Raw genomic sequence first — 16936 nt, forward strand, 5'->3', positions numbered from 1 at the left:
TGTCCTCCCATGAATGGGAGCCAAAGCTGCCTTGGTGTCCTTCCCTCCAGTTACTCTCCCCAGGAACATTTAGAAAACTAGTTAAGGATGTGACACAGGCTGAGTAGCATGCTGCCATATAAAACCTTCTTTTATCCTCATCTTTCTCTGCCTATACGGTATACTATAATATAAACTATCCTATGTCACTACCAGAAATTTTTTAAACATCATATTTTTAAGCAGAATTAACTAACTATTATGCTATATTCTTACCTTAAAATTACAGCTAATAGTTTAGAAAGAGTAAATCTATCTCCACTGTTACTTGGAAACATTGCAGCAAGAATTAAGGTAAAAAGTCCTACAAGGAAAAAAGATACATCAGTTTAAATACTGTCAAAAACAGCCTTTAAACTAAACCATGCTTATTTTAATAACACAGATTAAGTACAGCCCCGTTTACTTTAAACTAATAAGACAGTGAAATTGAACACTCAGAGTAACATTATGACCTCATCATAATCAAGCATGTGTGCTCAAGTTATTTTTATAGCTTCAAAAATACTCTTCCTCTCCCAGATTTGGAAGGTGATTCAATTTTTAAAATAAAACATCTTTCATAGGGTAAATTATGGTTCTGAAATAAGCAATTACATTTAGCCAAAGGGTCTAGAAAAAGATCTTCAGAAAGAATATGTGAAAGGAATGACTACAATACAAAGAACCAGCCTATAAAACCTCAATATGTTACATAAAAAAAAATACCATAAAATAATCAAAGGAATATAAATAGCACAAGGCCACAGCATAAAACTACAAATATTATGTAGTTACAATACACTAACGTACATTAGAATGAATGTAATAATTTGTAATAAGATGTGTATGTGTGTATGTGTGTGTATATATACACACATATATGTATGTGTGTATATATATATAACAGAAACAGATTTCAACTTACAATGTAGATTTTGAAGACAAATTTCTTACCAGAAGTTGAGGACAAAATATTAACTATAGCAACTTGTGTGTCTGAAAGTGCTTCTTGATATGACAAATTTGCCAGAAACCACTAAAGAAAAAGAAAACAAAGTGAAACCTAATGAATGACATGCTTTTATCTGTCATAATTTACAGGCCCCTCTTTTCCCCCTCCTTAATATTTTATCGTAAGAGCTTTTAAAATTGCTTTCTATTGAAAAATCACAGGCCTAAAAAGAGGGCACTTATAATTAGATTGAAGATCTTTGCTATTCAATTTCCCTTAAGAAATTAACAACTAGGGTAAAACTGAATATTAAATCAATTTTAAAATTTGCTTTATCCAAGCATTTCTAGCATTCTATTAAAGTTTATCTAAGCCAAATTAAAATTTGGGGAAATTCTCAAATATTAAAATAGGTACAGATGAACACAGCATGATGAGAAATCTATTGAACAAGATGACACCTTTGGGGATGGATCAAAATAGCAAGCTAGGTAGACTGAAACATAAAAGGACATAATCACTCTTTGGAAATTTAAAAATGTCCAATGAAAAATGTGAATTTGCTGGCTAATTGTGATTCTATCTCTGATTCTCAGTTTGGAGACATAATACAGAGTTCCCATAACTGGATATAATGAAAGGAAGTTTTCCAGTTATGAGGATATTTTTTCCCTTTCTTTTGCTCATCTAGGCTAGGATATTCTTATATTCTCAATACTATACCTAATGCGATTTAAGGAGTAAAAAAGATCTCTTTTTGATGAAGCCTCGGGTGTGTGTGTGTGTGTGTGTGTGTGTGTGTGCGCGCGCGTGCACGCACACGTGGGAGGGGTTCCAAAATTCATTTATTTTCACTGCTATCAGATATTCTAAAACATATTACCACAACTCATCCATTTTTCTGTCAATGGATCCTTTTGGACTATTTCAAACAAAGCTACTACGAACATTTTAGTGCGTGCCTCCTGGTGCACGTGTGCGTGAGCATCACTAATACATACACTAAGCAGCAGACTGCTGGGTCAATCAAAGTAAATTAACTGCTTACCTAACTGGTTTTGGCATCACTGTTACTTAAACATATTCATATTCCACTGAAGATCCCTCTCTTAAGACAGAGGCATCTCTTGATCTCTCTGAGAACTTGTAGTTAAGTGAGTACTATAATTATTAGCATTTATACTTCAACAAAGCAACAAAGACATATGATCTTAGAGCACTGCTGGAAGGTAGCAGATAGCTGAGTTTAGTAGACTCCACTTAGTCTACACCGTACTCAAGACGAAAGCCAGAATAAAACTACGGCAAAGTGATTCTGACACCGTCTGTAGTCCTCCGACTTCCTAGATAATTTCACTGGACTTTCTAAACAAGAAAATGAGGTAACAATTGCTAAGATGAGCAATATCTAACATATATGAAGTGCTAGAAAAAAGGTAGAAGATCCTGCTCTTAATCATCTTTTGGAGATCTATCTACAAGAACAGATAATACTTATAGGGTGATAATTAGCTCTCTTGACCCACTTTCCTTAACACTTTAACACATACTGTGCTCATTTTCCAGACAATCTCACTGGTCTCTGCTAATGCACGATAAAGAAATAAAGACAGATCATTCAGGTAGCAGCCATTCAAAAATCGTAAGAAATCATCATTAGCTATAAACCCTTTCTAGAAAGATCTTTCTATTCTACACCTCTCCCCATTTTCTAGCTCTCAAACCCAAGGCACTCTCATTTCAAAAGAAGACCCATCTCAATTACCTCCAATAAAAATTAACCTTACAATGCTTCCCCTTCATTATTTCACAGTGGAGGACAACCACTTACTAATAAACAATCTATCACAAATAACTTATATATTTCATTATTTCACGAGTGGTAAGTTATCTTAAAATTATCATAGAAAATATTCAAGGTAAACACTGTATGACCTAAATTATATTCTACAGAGAAAAATTAAAACATTGTAAGCCCTAACGAGACAAAAGATATTCAAGGAGGACCGGCAAATACAGGAATTAGTAACTCCTGCCCTGCACTGTACAATACACTAGCCACTAGCCACATGCAGCTACTGAAGAACTGAAATGTGGCAAGTCTGTATTGAAATATTTAACAACTAAAATTGAAATAAAAACTGAAATTGAAATGAAATAGAAAATGAAATGCTTAGAACATTAATACTAACAAAAATAAACTATCTCATTAATAACTTTTATATAGATAACATATTAAAATAGTTTACATATAATGGGTTAAATAAAAACAGTATTAAAATTAACTTCACTTGTTTCTCTTGATTTCTCTTAAAAATTTAAAAATTTTTCTAATTGTAGAAAATTGAAAAATACGTATGTCACCTGCATTTGAGGCTCATATTATATTTCTGTTGAACAGCACTGCTCTAAACCTTATCAAAGCTTACCACTCTTAAGTTAGATTTCCAAAAAGCTATATACCTGGACTATCTTACTCTTTCTACAGAAATGTCTCTACTAAAGACTAACATAGTTTTCAACTCTTGTAACTTACTAAAGACTTTTTTTTTTAAACACTACTGAAGGTAGAAGCACCCAAGTGCAGATCCACAATGAATAAACAAAATGTGGTGTATTTGTACAGTGATACGGTATTCACCCTCTAAAAGGGAAGAAAGTTCAGACACATGTTACGAGGATGGACCTTGAAGACTTTATGCTGAGATAAGCCAGTTATAAAAGGAAAACCAGTGGGGCGCCTGGGTCGCTTAGTAGGTGAAGCATCTGCCTTAGGCTCAGGTCAGGATCCCAGGGTCCTGGGATGGAGCTCCACATCCGGCTCCCTGCTCGGTGAGGAGCCTGCTTCTCCCTCTGCCTGCTCTGCCTGCCACTCCCCCTGCTAGTGCGTGCTCTCTCTCTCTGACAAATAAATAAATAAAATCTTAAGGGAAAAAAAAATTAAAACAGTGTAGAATTCCACTCACGCAAGGTACTTAAGAGTAGTCAAATTCATAGAGACAGAAAGCAGAATGGTGGCTGTCAGAGGCAGGGGGAGGTGAGAAAGGGGAGTTATTTAATGGATATAGAATTTCAGTTTTGTAGTATGAAAAATGTTCTGTCGATAGGTGGTTGCACAACAGTGTGAATGTACCTAATGCCACTGAATATACACTTAAAAATGGTTAAAATGATAAAAAAGGTTAAAATGGCAAATTTTATAGCACATATATTTTACCACAATGTTTTAAAAGGCTTTTTATATGGACATATTTATCTGTACGTCAGCATGGAATAGTACCTATATAATGTACTTATGTAACACATTCTCTCAGAGTTGTGAGTTGGGAAAAAAGTTTGCTTTTATCCAATGAAGGGAAATAGTTCCTTTTAATAGGCAAATAGCTGTGTAATTCAGGAGGTTTTCCTTTTTGCTTTTCCTTTTACCAATTTGCCAGAGATGAATTGTGTGCTCGAAGTAGCTTTCTTCCTTTAAATCAGAGTTCCTGATATAATCATCCCATTCCACAGCCAGCTTCTTTCCACCACACACACATCCTACCCATTTAATCTGACTCTTTTCACCTTTGTTTTTAACTTTTACTATGTAGATGCTTTATTATTCTTCACCTCAAGTCTCATTTGAAAATTAGGTAACATATGATAAAGCTTAGTCTTGCTTTACATTCATTTAAAACAAGCAAACAGAAAAAATAATTAACAGCATACACCAAATGTATGAGCCTTTAAATTAATTTTAGTATATATGTAATTATCGTAACTCACAATGATTTTTTTATTTGTACTGCTGAATATATTAATCAAGGCATCACTCAGCTAGATGTTATTCAGGAGGAGGATGGAGAAAAATGGGCTCTGCAATGAGGCAAAACTGTGAAGTAAAAAAATCTTATGATCAGGCTAATGATTCGACATTAGCACTGCATTATCTGGTCTTTTAAAAAGCTCAGTATAAATTTAAAATCTTAAAGGCTCGTATTAAACCACCTTGGATTAGGCTGCTCCCAATGACATATGCAGGAAAAGAGCCCTGAAATTCACTATCGAATTCTAAACTTCAGTTTTCACTAACTCGGACAAGTCTAATCCCAGCTTATTCTAAAATAATATTTGCTGTATGATTATTCTATGTGAAATCTTTAGCACATTTTTCAGTTTATTAATAGAAAAACTATTAACAATAACATAAATTCTATAGAAGTGTTTACTATGAGTACTTGCTAAAATATTTGACATTTACACCAATTTACTATACAACTACAAAACCACTTATTCAACAAAATCAATGCATACAGTAAACTCTCATCTGGTTATTTACCAGCCTTTGTATATATCATAGTGTAAAATAACTATTAATTATCCTGACCATGAAGCAATGCCAAATTCTGAATATATATAAGTAGTTGTTGTGTTATAGTATTGATTGAATTCTTTGAGGTATGGTAAGCATTTGCTGACTTGATATTCAAAGTTCCCAATGATGCCAGATAGCTGAGTTTTAAAGTCACAGTTAAGCAACCTAACAGTGTTACGTTTCCATAGCATACTGCTGGCATGTATATTGTCTTAAAATTCAAGTTCTAAACATATAATAAAGAGAAGACCTACCACAAAGCAAAAAAAAAAGCTAATTTTTGCTACTTGAGTTGCAGTAAGCTTCCCCACAGTTTTGAATAAGGATTCTTGTTCTTTCACAGTAGGATATGACATGCGAGACAACTTAGCTTCCAATGCATGGCTTGATGGAAGCTGCCGAATCTCCATGATATTACTGAACCTTACACGAGACTTTTTGGGAGCTTAAAAGGAAAAGTATAATACAAAATCATTAACGTCTCCCCTCACATCCAATGAAAGTCACAAGTTTTAATTTACTGATAAATGCATATTCTTTAATCTACATATGATCAGACTTGGGACAGCAAAGAAAACCGGAGTTCTATTATTACCTGGGGCAGTTCTGCTCAAAGAGGAACAGGAAAAACATTTTCATCTATAAAAATGTTTTAAAGGTTTTAAAATGAGACCAATATTCAAAGAAAAGTTCTGCAATTGTGTACATACACAACTGCCTAGATCAGGATTATAGTATGGTTATTATTTTAGCATTTATGATAAAATTTTATTTGGAGTTATCTTCATAGATAGCCAATTTATGAGAATTATGTTCCTGGTCCAGCATGCAGAACACTCCTCTAGAGGTCCATTCTTTGCAAGAGAGTATTATGGATAAATACTGTGCTTACACTGAAGCTGATATTCTTTACTCAATTCACAGAACCAACAAAACTCCTGTAATTTGCTATTAGGAGTCTCAAATGGCATGGCTGAAGAGGATCTTGTTCATTTAAATATATACATATATATGTATGATGAAACCATAGAGATATCTGATATTTGGAAATTATTTCTGGTTTAAATAAAAACTTCCAGTCAAACTTCTGGAAGACTAGAGGCCAAGACAATACATCATGGAAAAGAAGAAATGCCAGGTGATCCCCGTCAACCCACAAAATCACTAAGTTTGGGGATGGCTTAAATGAAGCTAAAATTTCCTCCCATTTCTAAGTTATAAAAATTCTAAGTTTTGCTTACTTTCTTCAGTATCAATGTTTGTGTTCTCAGGTTTTTCACTTGGAATATCATGAAATTTCACAGGAACATAAAGAGGTTCACTCTAGAATGTAACAAAAACAGAAACAAATATAAACAGCAAGTATAATAGCTGATATATTGGCTAAAATTTAAGTTGATGGCATGTAGACATAAATACCACTCAAAACACAGCTGTTCACCACCATATTCTGCTGTTCACCACAGCAGAATTTTCCCAAAATGTATTGGAATAGCACTGGTACATTATACTTAACATTTAAATGTCATAAAAACAGACCTCTTCTCGAGCTAACAGATTATCTCCAATTCCTTTTCATTTATTCTTTTAACAAATACATGCTGAGTTCTACTATGTCAGAAACTGTTCTAGATCCTGGGGATATAAGACTGAAAAAAGACAAAGTCTCTGTCCTCGATGATGATATAGTTTACAGGGGAAGGCAGACAATGAAGTGATAATCAAGATCTAATATGTGTATGAATTTGCCAAATTGTTTCCTCTGATTACTGAAGATTCAACTAAAGATTAAGATTCCTGAAAACCATTACAGGATTAATAAACAAGAAAAAATCGGCTACCGCTTATCAGTTCTCACAATGTACCAGTTACCAAGTCCAGAGCAGTTAAACATGTCTTTCTCATTAGTCCTCATAACAACCTCATAAAATGGTATTTAAAAACTTTCCTAGAAACAGAGATGTAAAATAATCAAGTGGTAGACAATAGAATTGTCTAGACAATAGGTTTATCTAACCATGCTCTAAAGGTCTGTGTTCTTAAGTGGTTCTGAATTCCTCTACTGTTTTTACAAATGTTTTTTAAATGATCTATATTGAAAGCACAATTCTCCAACTAAGCTGTTTCTTAAATTAACAGAAAATGTTTTCTATTCAATTCTCTTTTAGCTCTTGGTATAGAACTCTGCCAATGAAAACTACTCAGTAAATGAAGAGGCAATGGATCTGAAAATAGACAGTCTCTTCATTACACTGAGCTTTTCATTAAAGCATTTGGCCTAGAACAATCTGACATACCCATCTTACTGAAAACAGCAAAAATGTATTAGAGGAGGTAGAAGAATAATCTGTCACCTCCACTCTGCCTTCTACCCTGATAGGGACAACTGATATTAATTTTGCGGATTCTTAAGATCCCAGAGAAACAGAATGACACTTTCTCTAAGTTTCATAAACTCTTCATAGCACCTGGTAATCTACCCTGCATGTAACTATAGTCCTAAAAGCCAGACAAATGAGTAAAAAACTATACTGGCAATAAGGCCACCATGCTAATGTTTTATATACTGATGTTAAACTTTAGGGAAACTTTACAATTTTTCTCAGATAGAATACCACATTTGGAACAATACACCTTAAAAGAGATGCCTTAGTGATGATCTAAAAAAAAAAAAGATTTCTACATACCCTCTCTCAAACTAGATTATAAGTGCTTAAAATAAATGAATATGTTAATTACTTTACTTGATCACTTATTATCTGTCTCTTCTGCCCTCCCTGAACACACACTCTCACACACTAGAACATAAGCTATGTATTTCTAGAGCCTAGAACAAGTGCTCAACACTAAGGGACACCTCGATGGTGCAGCTGGGGGAGCATCCAACTCTTCCTTTAGGCTCGGGTCATGATCTCAGGGTCATGAGACGGAGCCCTGTGCTGGGCTCTGCGCTCAGTGGGGACTCTGCTGGAGATTCTCCCTCCTTCTTCCTCTGCTCCTCCTCCTCATGCTCTCTCTCTCAAATAAATAAATATATCTTTTAAAAAAATAGTGCTCTTAAAACTTTGTCGAAAAAATCTGTGGAACAAATGAACAATTTGCTTATATATGCTCAGTGTCAAACAAATATATTTGCTTCTAAGTGATAATAATAATGAATACAAAGTGATGAAGTGGGTAAGAAACAAAGGACAAAGGACTGTCCCTTAGGATTTTCACTCCTTAACCAATTGTCCTCCTCTTCCCCTCTCTCTCAGAAGGCTGAACTGCTTACTTCAAGGTCCCAGAAAGAAAGTACCATATTACAATTCTTACGGTGGGCACCCAATATTAGGATATATCTACATCCTAATATAGTGGTTTTACAAAGCTATTTCAGTCCTTCCTGTCGTGGCTCAACTCCACCCATTCCACTCCTGATGAGAAAAAAAGCACTTACCAAAGAACTATTCATAGTTGTATCTGTTGTGCAAGCAGCAAAGTAACCTTCAGCATCTGCAAACTACAGATAACAGGACATAAAATTCGATTAAACTCATGTTATAAAGTAAGGCTGCTGTCAGTCACACCCAAAGAACAGAATAAAAAAAAAATCCAGATTATTATAAGGGTATAATTATTAGTAATCATAATAGCAGCTAAGGCCAAGTATTCAGTTATGCAAGGTAGGTATTACCATCTTCATTTTACTGATGAAGCAACAGGCTGAGAGATTTCATCTAAGTAACAGAGCCAGGATTAAAACCAAAGTCAGTCTAAATACAAAACTTATGACCTTTTCACAATACTATTTACTGTAACATATCAGATAAGAAGGAAAAGGATGGGTGGGTTAATGAAAAAGAGAAAGAACATCTTAGTGTTATCATGATAATAGTATTAACATCAAGAACCCCCTAAATGGACAATGGACTGGACCACATTTGGAGAACCCTAGGCTAGTGCCGTACAAGCACGTTTTTATTCACCCATAGCTACCCTATCATTATCCTTGCTTAAAGTCTGAAGAGGTTAAATAACTAGCTCAAGGTCACACAATCAGCAAATGACAGAACAAAATTCAAATACCAGGGCCCATGCTCTTAAAGAATTCCTGTAAGTCAATAAGAAGGAGACAATGTAGAAAAAGGAACAAGATATAGACAACTCCAAAAAAGAATTCTATTGTGCAACAAATATATAAAAAACCACCAAAAGCATGCAGATTAAACAAAATATCATTGTTCATCTATCAAATTGATAAATGTTGGGATTGTGGTAAGGATTCACTCTCATGCACTGCTAACAGAGATATGAATTATAGATGATAATTTAGCAATAGGAAGCAAAAGCTTGAAAAATGGCATTATTGTTTTATCGATACAGCAATTATACTTTGCAGATTTATCCTAAGTAAATAACTATAGATGTGTATAAAGATATTCTATTTACTTATATCAAAAGAAAAAGTGAAAACAATCTAACTATCAAGTAACAGTTAAATAAAATAGAAAAGATAATAACAAATGTTTATTTATTAGCCTGGAGAGGTATTCATGATATATTGTTAAGTAAAAAGTAAAATCAGTTAGACAATGATAAGGACTAAACTTACTTCTATAATTGTACATATATGCACATGAACACTTAGCTACAGAAAGTATCATATACAGTGGTTGTAGAATGATGAGATTACAGACAGACTATTCTTATTCTTCACGTTACCATAATTCATCTTCAACAATGAACATGCATCACTACTACAATTTTAAAAAACTTAACATTAAAAAATGTTCTAGGAATAATAAATTACACAGAAAGTTGTTCATGATATACCACTAAGAACAGAAAGTCCACTGTAAAACAGGACATAATAGTACAGTTTCACTTTTGTAAAAAATAAAATAAAAATACACACATGAAAAAGAATGACAGGATATACGTCAAAATACTCTGAAGTTATTCCTTGAATGGTGGAATTTACTATTTTCTTCTTTTTGTTCCTCTATATTTTCTAAATGTTCAGTAATGTGCATGTAGTATATACATGTAACATACTCCTACCTGTAATAGTACAATGTATATATGCATTTCTATAATGTATATGTATTACTTTTACAAAGTAAAAAATGGAAAGAGTTCATTAGAAAAGACGAGAAATAACACTAGTCTAATGCACCAAAAAAGTACACATAAAAGAAAATAATTAAGAGAAAGAAAGTATTTGGGAGGAGTGAGGAATGGGAGTTAGTTATTATTTAATGGGTACAGAGTTTCCGTTTGGGATAATGAAAAAGTTTGGAAGATGGGACAGTGGTGATGGTTATGTAGCAAAGTGAACGTAGTTAATGCCACTGAGCATTTAAAATGTTCGCTATATACCACTTTACATTTAAAAATGGTTAAAGTTGTAAATTTTATGTCATATATACTCTACTACAATAAAAAAAGAGGGTTAAGAAAAAAGGGCTAAAATGGTAAATCTGACGTTATATACATTCTATCACAATTTTAAAAGAAGAGAAAAGGAGAAAGAATGGAAAAAGAAAAGAATTAATTTAAGAGGCAGTTTTATTCTTCATTCTCAAAAATTTAGTTTCTACTTCTAGAAAATATATCACTATATAAACTGCCATTTCTGTCAACACTATCAATCAGCATGTTATGTTACATCAAGGAAAGAATATAATATAATTCGGTTAGCCAAACATCTGAAAGATGGCTGGAAATAATCTTTTTTCATCTTAATAAATAAAACCTTGCTTTACTTTATTTCTAAGAGCAACTTTACAACTATTTAGATGACACTCATCTGGTATGCAAATGACCAAAGACTCCAGATAGTCCTCTTGTTCCTCACTCCCATCTTCATCTTCACATTAATGATTTGGGCTAGTTCTATTTTTAACAACCCAGAGGATTTTACAAGATAAGGGAAAGAAAGTGCTTATGTACCTTTGATTTCTCACAAGATATTCCGATACCGAGTTGATTAGAAGAATAAATTTAAAATTTTGGACACAAGTAGGTTTCTCTTATATCATGCTATCTACACTCACTTAACCGAACAACTTAAAATCTGATATCCTTCAAGAAACTAAGAACTTTAAACTTTGAAAAAATAAATCCCCTCTCCAACAAACACTTAAAATTTAAAACTTACAAAAGCAGCATTCTTTCCTCGAAATCCTCTTGTACACTGTTGTCTCCATGGTTTCCAAATAATAAAGCCCAAAAGGTATAGAACAAACATAGATGTTTTTGCAAAGGTGCTGAAGAATGGCTTGTTGTACTGAGTAAAAACATACTGTAGAGAAAAAATTTACATAAACTATGAAATGACTTTAAACCTTATTACTTATCTCCAGCAAAATAAAGCTATTACATGACTTTAAACTCTAGAAGTTCATGTGGAAGGGAAGATCAGAAGACATTACAAAAATATTTTATACTCATTTCTAAATATTATATTTGCTTGTATACAAAAGATAACATTCCCAAACAAAGCAGCAACAACTCCCAAAAAAAGTTTTGTTCAACATTCATTAAAAACCTAGCAAGAGTACTTGCGCTAGGAGCTAAGGAAAAATAATGCAGTCTTTCCTTTCACATATATATGAAAAGTACACAGCATAATATGCTAAGTACCACAACAGGGGTATACAGACACTGTGGGATTACCAAAGGGGGACAGATCATTTTGAGGATTGTGGAAGATTCCTAAGAGAAGCTATTCTTGAGCTGCATGTGTAGGGCTGAATAACAGCCCAGAGAAAACTGCATAAAGAAGAAAGGCAATGAAGTAGAATGGCATATGAATAAAACTGCATGAAGGTTAATGTTGTTAGGAAGTTACATAAAACCTATAAGCTTCATTTAACTTAGAATTCTTCATTTTTTGTTTCCTTAAAAAAAAAAAATTCCTAGTTATATACATTGAAAGGCCTAGAAAAAATGACAACCCGGGAGGAATGAGCACCTATAGAATTGAGAAAGTGATCTGTATCATCTTGCAATAAAAGAAACCATGGGTTCTTAAAGAAATGATCAAATCCAAATATGGGGCAAGAAAATTACCAGATGAGCCTGGGGCATCTTGTGCCAGAAAGCAAATAGGATGTTAAAGATTAATAGGGTCATATTGAAAGGACAGTGGAGCCAATTTGAAGAGGTTCCCACTGGTCAAAGACAGTACAGTTTAAGCACCAAAAGGAGTAACTACAATTGTCTGAAAAACATAAAATCCACAAAAAATCATGAATGCATGATCATACTCTATGGTTACTACTCAAAGTTGCTAAGCAACATTACTCTAAAACAAACAAAGAATCAAGATTTATTCAACCCTTCCTATATGAACCATGTTTCAGAATAACCAAACGGTAGTGGTGAAAACCTCTCCTTAAAGAACTCAGCTAATAAATGCACAAGGAATGACCCTTAGAAAAATCATCATTTTACAACCCCTAATGAAATACTCTATCTGGGCAATAATCACAAGGATATTTGACTATTACCTAAAGGTTGATGAGAAACTTTATAGTGCTGAAGTTGGCATCATCCAAAGTAAGACTTGCAGTCATTATGCACCTCATGTGTTGTCACAAGAAGTACCCAGTACCACCAAGGTGTTTTTTCTAAAAACTGAACCTGAATCAAATCAGGACTGTACATCTAACTACCATTTTACAGGAAATAGGAGAAAAGGAGGAGCGAGTTAAATGACACCCCAAGGAAACAATCAGCTAAATTTGAAATGTGTTCTAGAGTGAATACGTGTATCCTCCCAAAATTAATATGTTAAAAAAAAATTTTTTTAAAGATTTATTTATTTATTAGAGAGAGACGGCCAGCGAGAGAGGGAACACAAGCAGGGGGAGTGGGAGAGGAAGAAGCAGGCTCATAGCGGAGGAGCCTGATGTGGGGCTCGATCCCATAACGCCGGGATCATGCCCTGAGCCGAAGGCAGACGCTTAACCGCTGGTTAAGGTGCCCCAATATGTTAAAATTCTAACTCCCAATGTGATGGTATTAGGAGGTGGGGCCTTTGGGAGGTGATTAGGTCAAGTGCAGAACCCTCATGAAAGGAATTAGTGCCTTATAAAGATATCACAGACAGCTTTGCTGACCTTCCGGCCTTTTAAGGACACAGTGAGAAGACTGCCACCTAAGAACCAGGAAGTGGGTCCTCAGCAGACACCGAATCTGCCAGGGCCTTGATCTTGAGCTCTCGAGCCCCGAGAGCTGTAAGAAATAAATGTCTGTCGTCTGAGCCACCCAGGCTAATGGCAGTCTTGTTGTGGTACCCCAAGTGGACTAAGACAGTGTGATATATCCTATAGGAAAAATGATTCAGTTTTTCCAATGAATCATTAGCATAATTTAAAAAAAAAAAGGTGGAGGTTAGGGAACACAGTTAAGGAATGGAAGCAACTTAAAAGAAATTTGAATATGGACCAGGTACCAGATGATTTAAAAAAAATTATAATTAATTTTGTTAGACATACAATGTTGTTAATGGTACGGTGATTATATTTTTACAAATTAGGACCTTTTCAGTTTGAGATGAGTATGAAAGAATTTACAGGTGAAATTACAAGTGGCTAGAATAGACTTTAAAATACTTCAGGAAAACATGCCTAAGAAAAGACTGGCAAAATTTAATAGTTGTTAGGTATATGAAGATCCATTATACCATTCTTTCTACTTTGTATATGTTAGAAATTTTCTGTAATAAAAAGACTGATTTTCTTGTTGAAATACACAATGTATCTCAAAAGTTTAATGTGCATATTTGGCTGAAGATTAGACATATTACATATGCTCTTGGATAACAAAATTATAAAATATCGTCGAATACAGATTGCTAAATTATAATTTGATCAGCTCCTCTTCTGTCCTAAATTTTATTACCTGACAAATAAAAACCAAACTCTTTATTTAAAACTAAAATAAAGTTTTACAGATAGATTTATTTCCCCTTCAACATTAAAGAGATTTCTTTGTGGTTAAACTACAGAATGTTCATCTTAAAAAAAAAAAGGGGGGGGTTACAGAAGAGTGAAAAATAATAAATGGCCTATTGTATTCCAGAGTGTACTTCCAAAACGGCTAAAAATTTATTTACTCATTGGCTACAACGTCAGTGTCAACTATTTACTTAACTATGATGTGAAATGACCAGCGGTAGCAAACTGCTTCTTTTGACATTTAAGTTCATCTTATAAATACAATTTCCTTTTGTATATTAGCCTTAAGACTACAACATGTAAGTTGAAAAGCAGTAATTTCTGAAAATAAAATTGCACAACTTTTTTTTAGAGCTCATTAACCAAACAGAATAAAGTATCTACATATATATTAGAAAGAAAAACTACTTTGTGCACTCAAAATAACACATTACTATCAAGAGGACACTGGTAAAGGAAAAATAAATTTTAACTGAATGCAATCACCATATACCATGTATTTCACAATGTGTGAATTAGCAAATGTATAAATGTGCACACACCCAGGCATATGCCCAATAGTGACCTGTACATGAAAGCTCTGATCACTTTCACTCATCTGTCTGAAAGCATTCTTACTTTCCCCTAAATGTTGACAAATGGCTTTGCAACCTAGATACTTGTTCCACTAGAAAATATTGTTTATAAACAAAGAAATTAAATTTAGAAGGAAAACAAGAGATACATAATCAAATATTAAGAAAACAAGAATATAGTCTCATCTTCAAAATAACCCTAAAAGATCGAAGAAAACTGAAAGAAAGACTATCTTTTGTTTCAACTTGAATTGACATCAATTCACATATCAAAGAAAATATAAATAATTCAACAACATTCAAAATACTGCTTTAAGTAAGCATGAGACGTAGAAATGATTACTGAGATATCACAGATTAACAGCAATATTATTATTATACAATATCATTACTAGACAAGAATTACCTACCGAAGTAAGTTCTGAGGATGCGACCCATATCACATCAACAAGTAGGAGAATAACAATCCCAAGAGCCATTCGCCTGCGCTGAGTGAAACCACTGCTCTGGGAATTCATCCGGTTCATGATAAATACACACACCATTTGCAGTCTGTTTTTTTGAAAATATAGATCACATTAGAGAAGATTTTTGAAAAACAACCGTAGAAAATTAGTATAAAAGAACATCTGACATTTAACTGATGTTGTTTGAAAGTCACACAGTAAGTTAAAAGTGGGATTTACCTTACTTTAAAGGCCTTTCTAAGATCTTCAAGAGCAAAGCCTGAAAACTTGGCAGATCTGAGTCTAAAAGGAGGTGAAGAACTCAGCGCACCTAAAAACAGCAATAAAATGATGCTTATGAAAACATCAACCGCTCAAAATAAGGTTCATCAGATCTTTCTTACCCTTAAAATTCAAAATGAACAAATGAAAAATACCAAAATGTGTTCAATATAACTGATACTCTTCTCTAGCCTCGTTATTCACTGTATATTTCAAATTATACTCAGAAAAGTACACGGTACAGGAAAAAAAAAAGCAATCTTCAATAAACGGCAATATTTAAGAGTAGGCAGCTACTGGTAAAAAGCTCCTCCGAGTTTCGTAAATACAGAAACTCCATTCGCCTCTGCCTACAGAGGAATCCACCCCAAGAGGCAATGCCTAGACTCGCGCCTGCTTCTGTCTTTTCTGTCTTCGATCTCTTGCAGAGGAGTTTGATTTTTGAGAGGAAGTGATTTATTGTGAGTCTTGGCAGCGCGTTTCCAATCGCCTCACGTGGTAGAGAGAGAGGATACTCCACGCTCCCCACCCACCCTTGCCTGTCACTGCATCTAGCTTCTTGAGATCGAAAGAGTAATTCCGAGACAAGTGAGGAAACAGCTGTTAAAGGGAATCCTCCTCTTCTTTTGAGGGGGGAAAAAAAAGTTAAGCCAGTGACGCCTCCCCAGGGAGTGAGAAAAAGCGCGGAGGTGGCGCTCGAGCAGCTCCCACTAGTGTCGGAGTCCAGACCAGGCTCACACGCCCCTGTCAGCCTTCCCCTCACGCCGCCCCTCGGAGACCAATACCATTTCGGCCAGGGAGCTTCTACCGACCCCAACAGCTGGGGGTGGGGCCGTTCGTGGGCACTCTGTCCCGATTTGGGCTCCGGGGGATTTCGGGGCCCTCCCCTGCCTGCCTACCTGGCCTTCCTGCCCCGCGATGGTGTCGTGGCGGCACCATGAGCGGCCTCGGCCCGGACCCGCCGCCGCCCAGCGCCACGGCCGTGGCCTCGAACTCACAGAGCTGTCGCGGTGCCTGACATTGCGCTGCGCTGGAAACCCAGCCCCTGAAGCCGCGGTGTCCCTCGGGGTGAGGCTGCGGACGCCACCCGGCCCCACTCGGCCCGGGAGGGCGGGGAGCGGGCGAGTAGAAGGGAGCGCGCAGGAAGCGATGGCCGCGGAGGCCCGGAGCTGGACCCCGGCCCCGCCCCCGGACCCCGGCCCCGCCCCCGGCCGGCCAGCCAGCCCGCCCGCCCTGCGGCCCCGCCCCCCAGCCCGACGGCGGCGGCGCTGGGGTTACGTCATGGCGGCGCGACGGCTGGCCGCGCGTGGGCGCGTCTCCAGGGTGACTCGGCGGCGTGGAGCAGCGTACTGCCCGGC

At 35.7% G+C, this 16936-nt stretch overlaps 1 protein-coding gene across 1 annotated transcript in view; it reads right to left on the bottom strand.

Annotated features, from left to right (window-relative positions):
• SLC35F5 (solute carrier family 35 member F5) overlaps positions 1-16722 on the bottom strand; it is a 37419-nt gene extending 20697 nt beyond the window's left edge. Inside the window, exons 1-9 of the mRNA XM_008695830.2 lie at positions 16478-16722; positions 15537-15627; positions 15261-15402; positions 11470-11613; positions 8767-8829; positions 6569-6650; positions 5582-5772; positions 976-1057; positions 256-343 (exon numbers count right to left, since the gene is read on the bottom strand). Of these exons, the coding sequence (XP_008694052.1) occupies positions 256-343; positions 976-1057; positions 5582-5772; positions 6569-6650; positions 8767-8829; positions 11470-11613; positions 15261-15402; positions 15537-15627; positions 16478-16517 (923 nt within the window). The 5' untranslated portion in view covers positions 16518-16722. The remainder of the gene's footprint in view (positions 1-255; positions 344-975; positions 1058-5581; positions 5773-6568; positions 6651-8766; positions 8830-11469; positions 11614-15260; positions 15403-15536; positions 15628-16477) is intronic.
• Between the last annotated feature and the right edge of the window lie 214 nt (positions 16723-16936).

The sequence above is a fragment of the Ursus maritimus genome, unplaced genomic scaffold (genome assembly GCF_017311325.1).
Source record: "Ursus maritimus isolate PB19 unplaced genomic scaffold, ASM1731132v1 scaffold_1, whole genome shotgun sequence".
Lineage (NCBI taxonomy): Eukaryota > Metazoa > Chordata > Mammalia > Carnivora > Ursidae > Ursus > Ursus maritimus.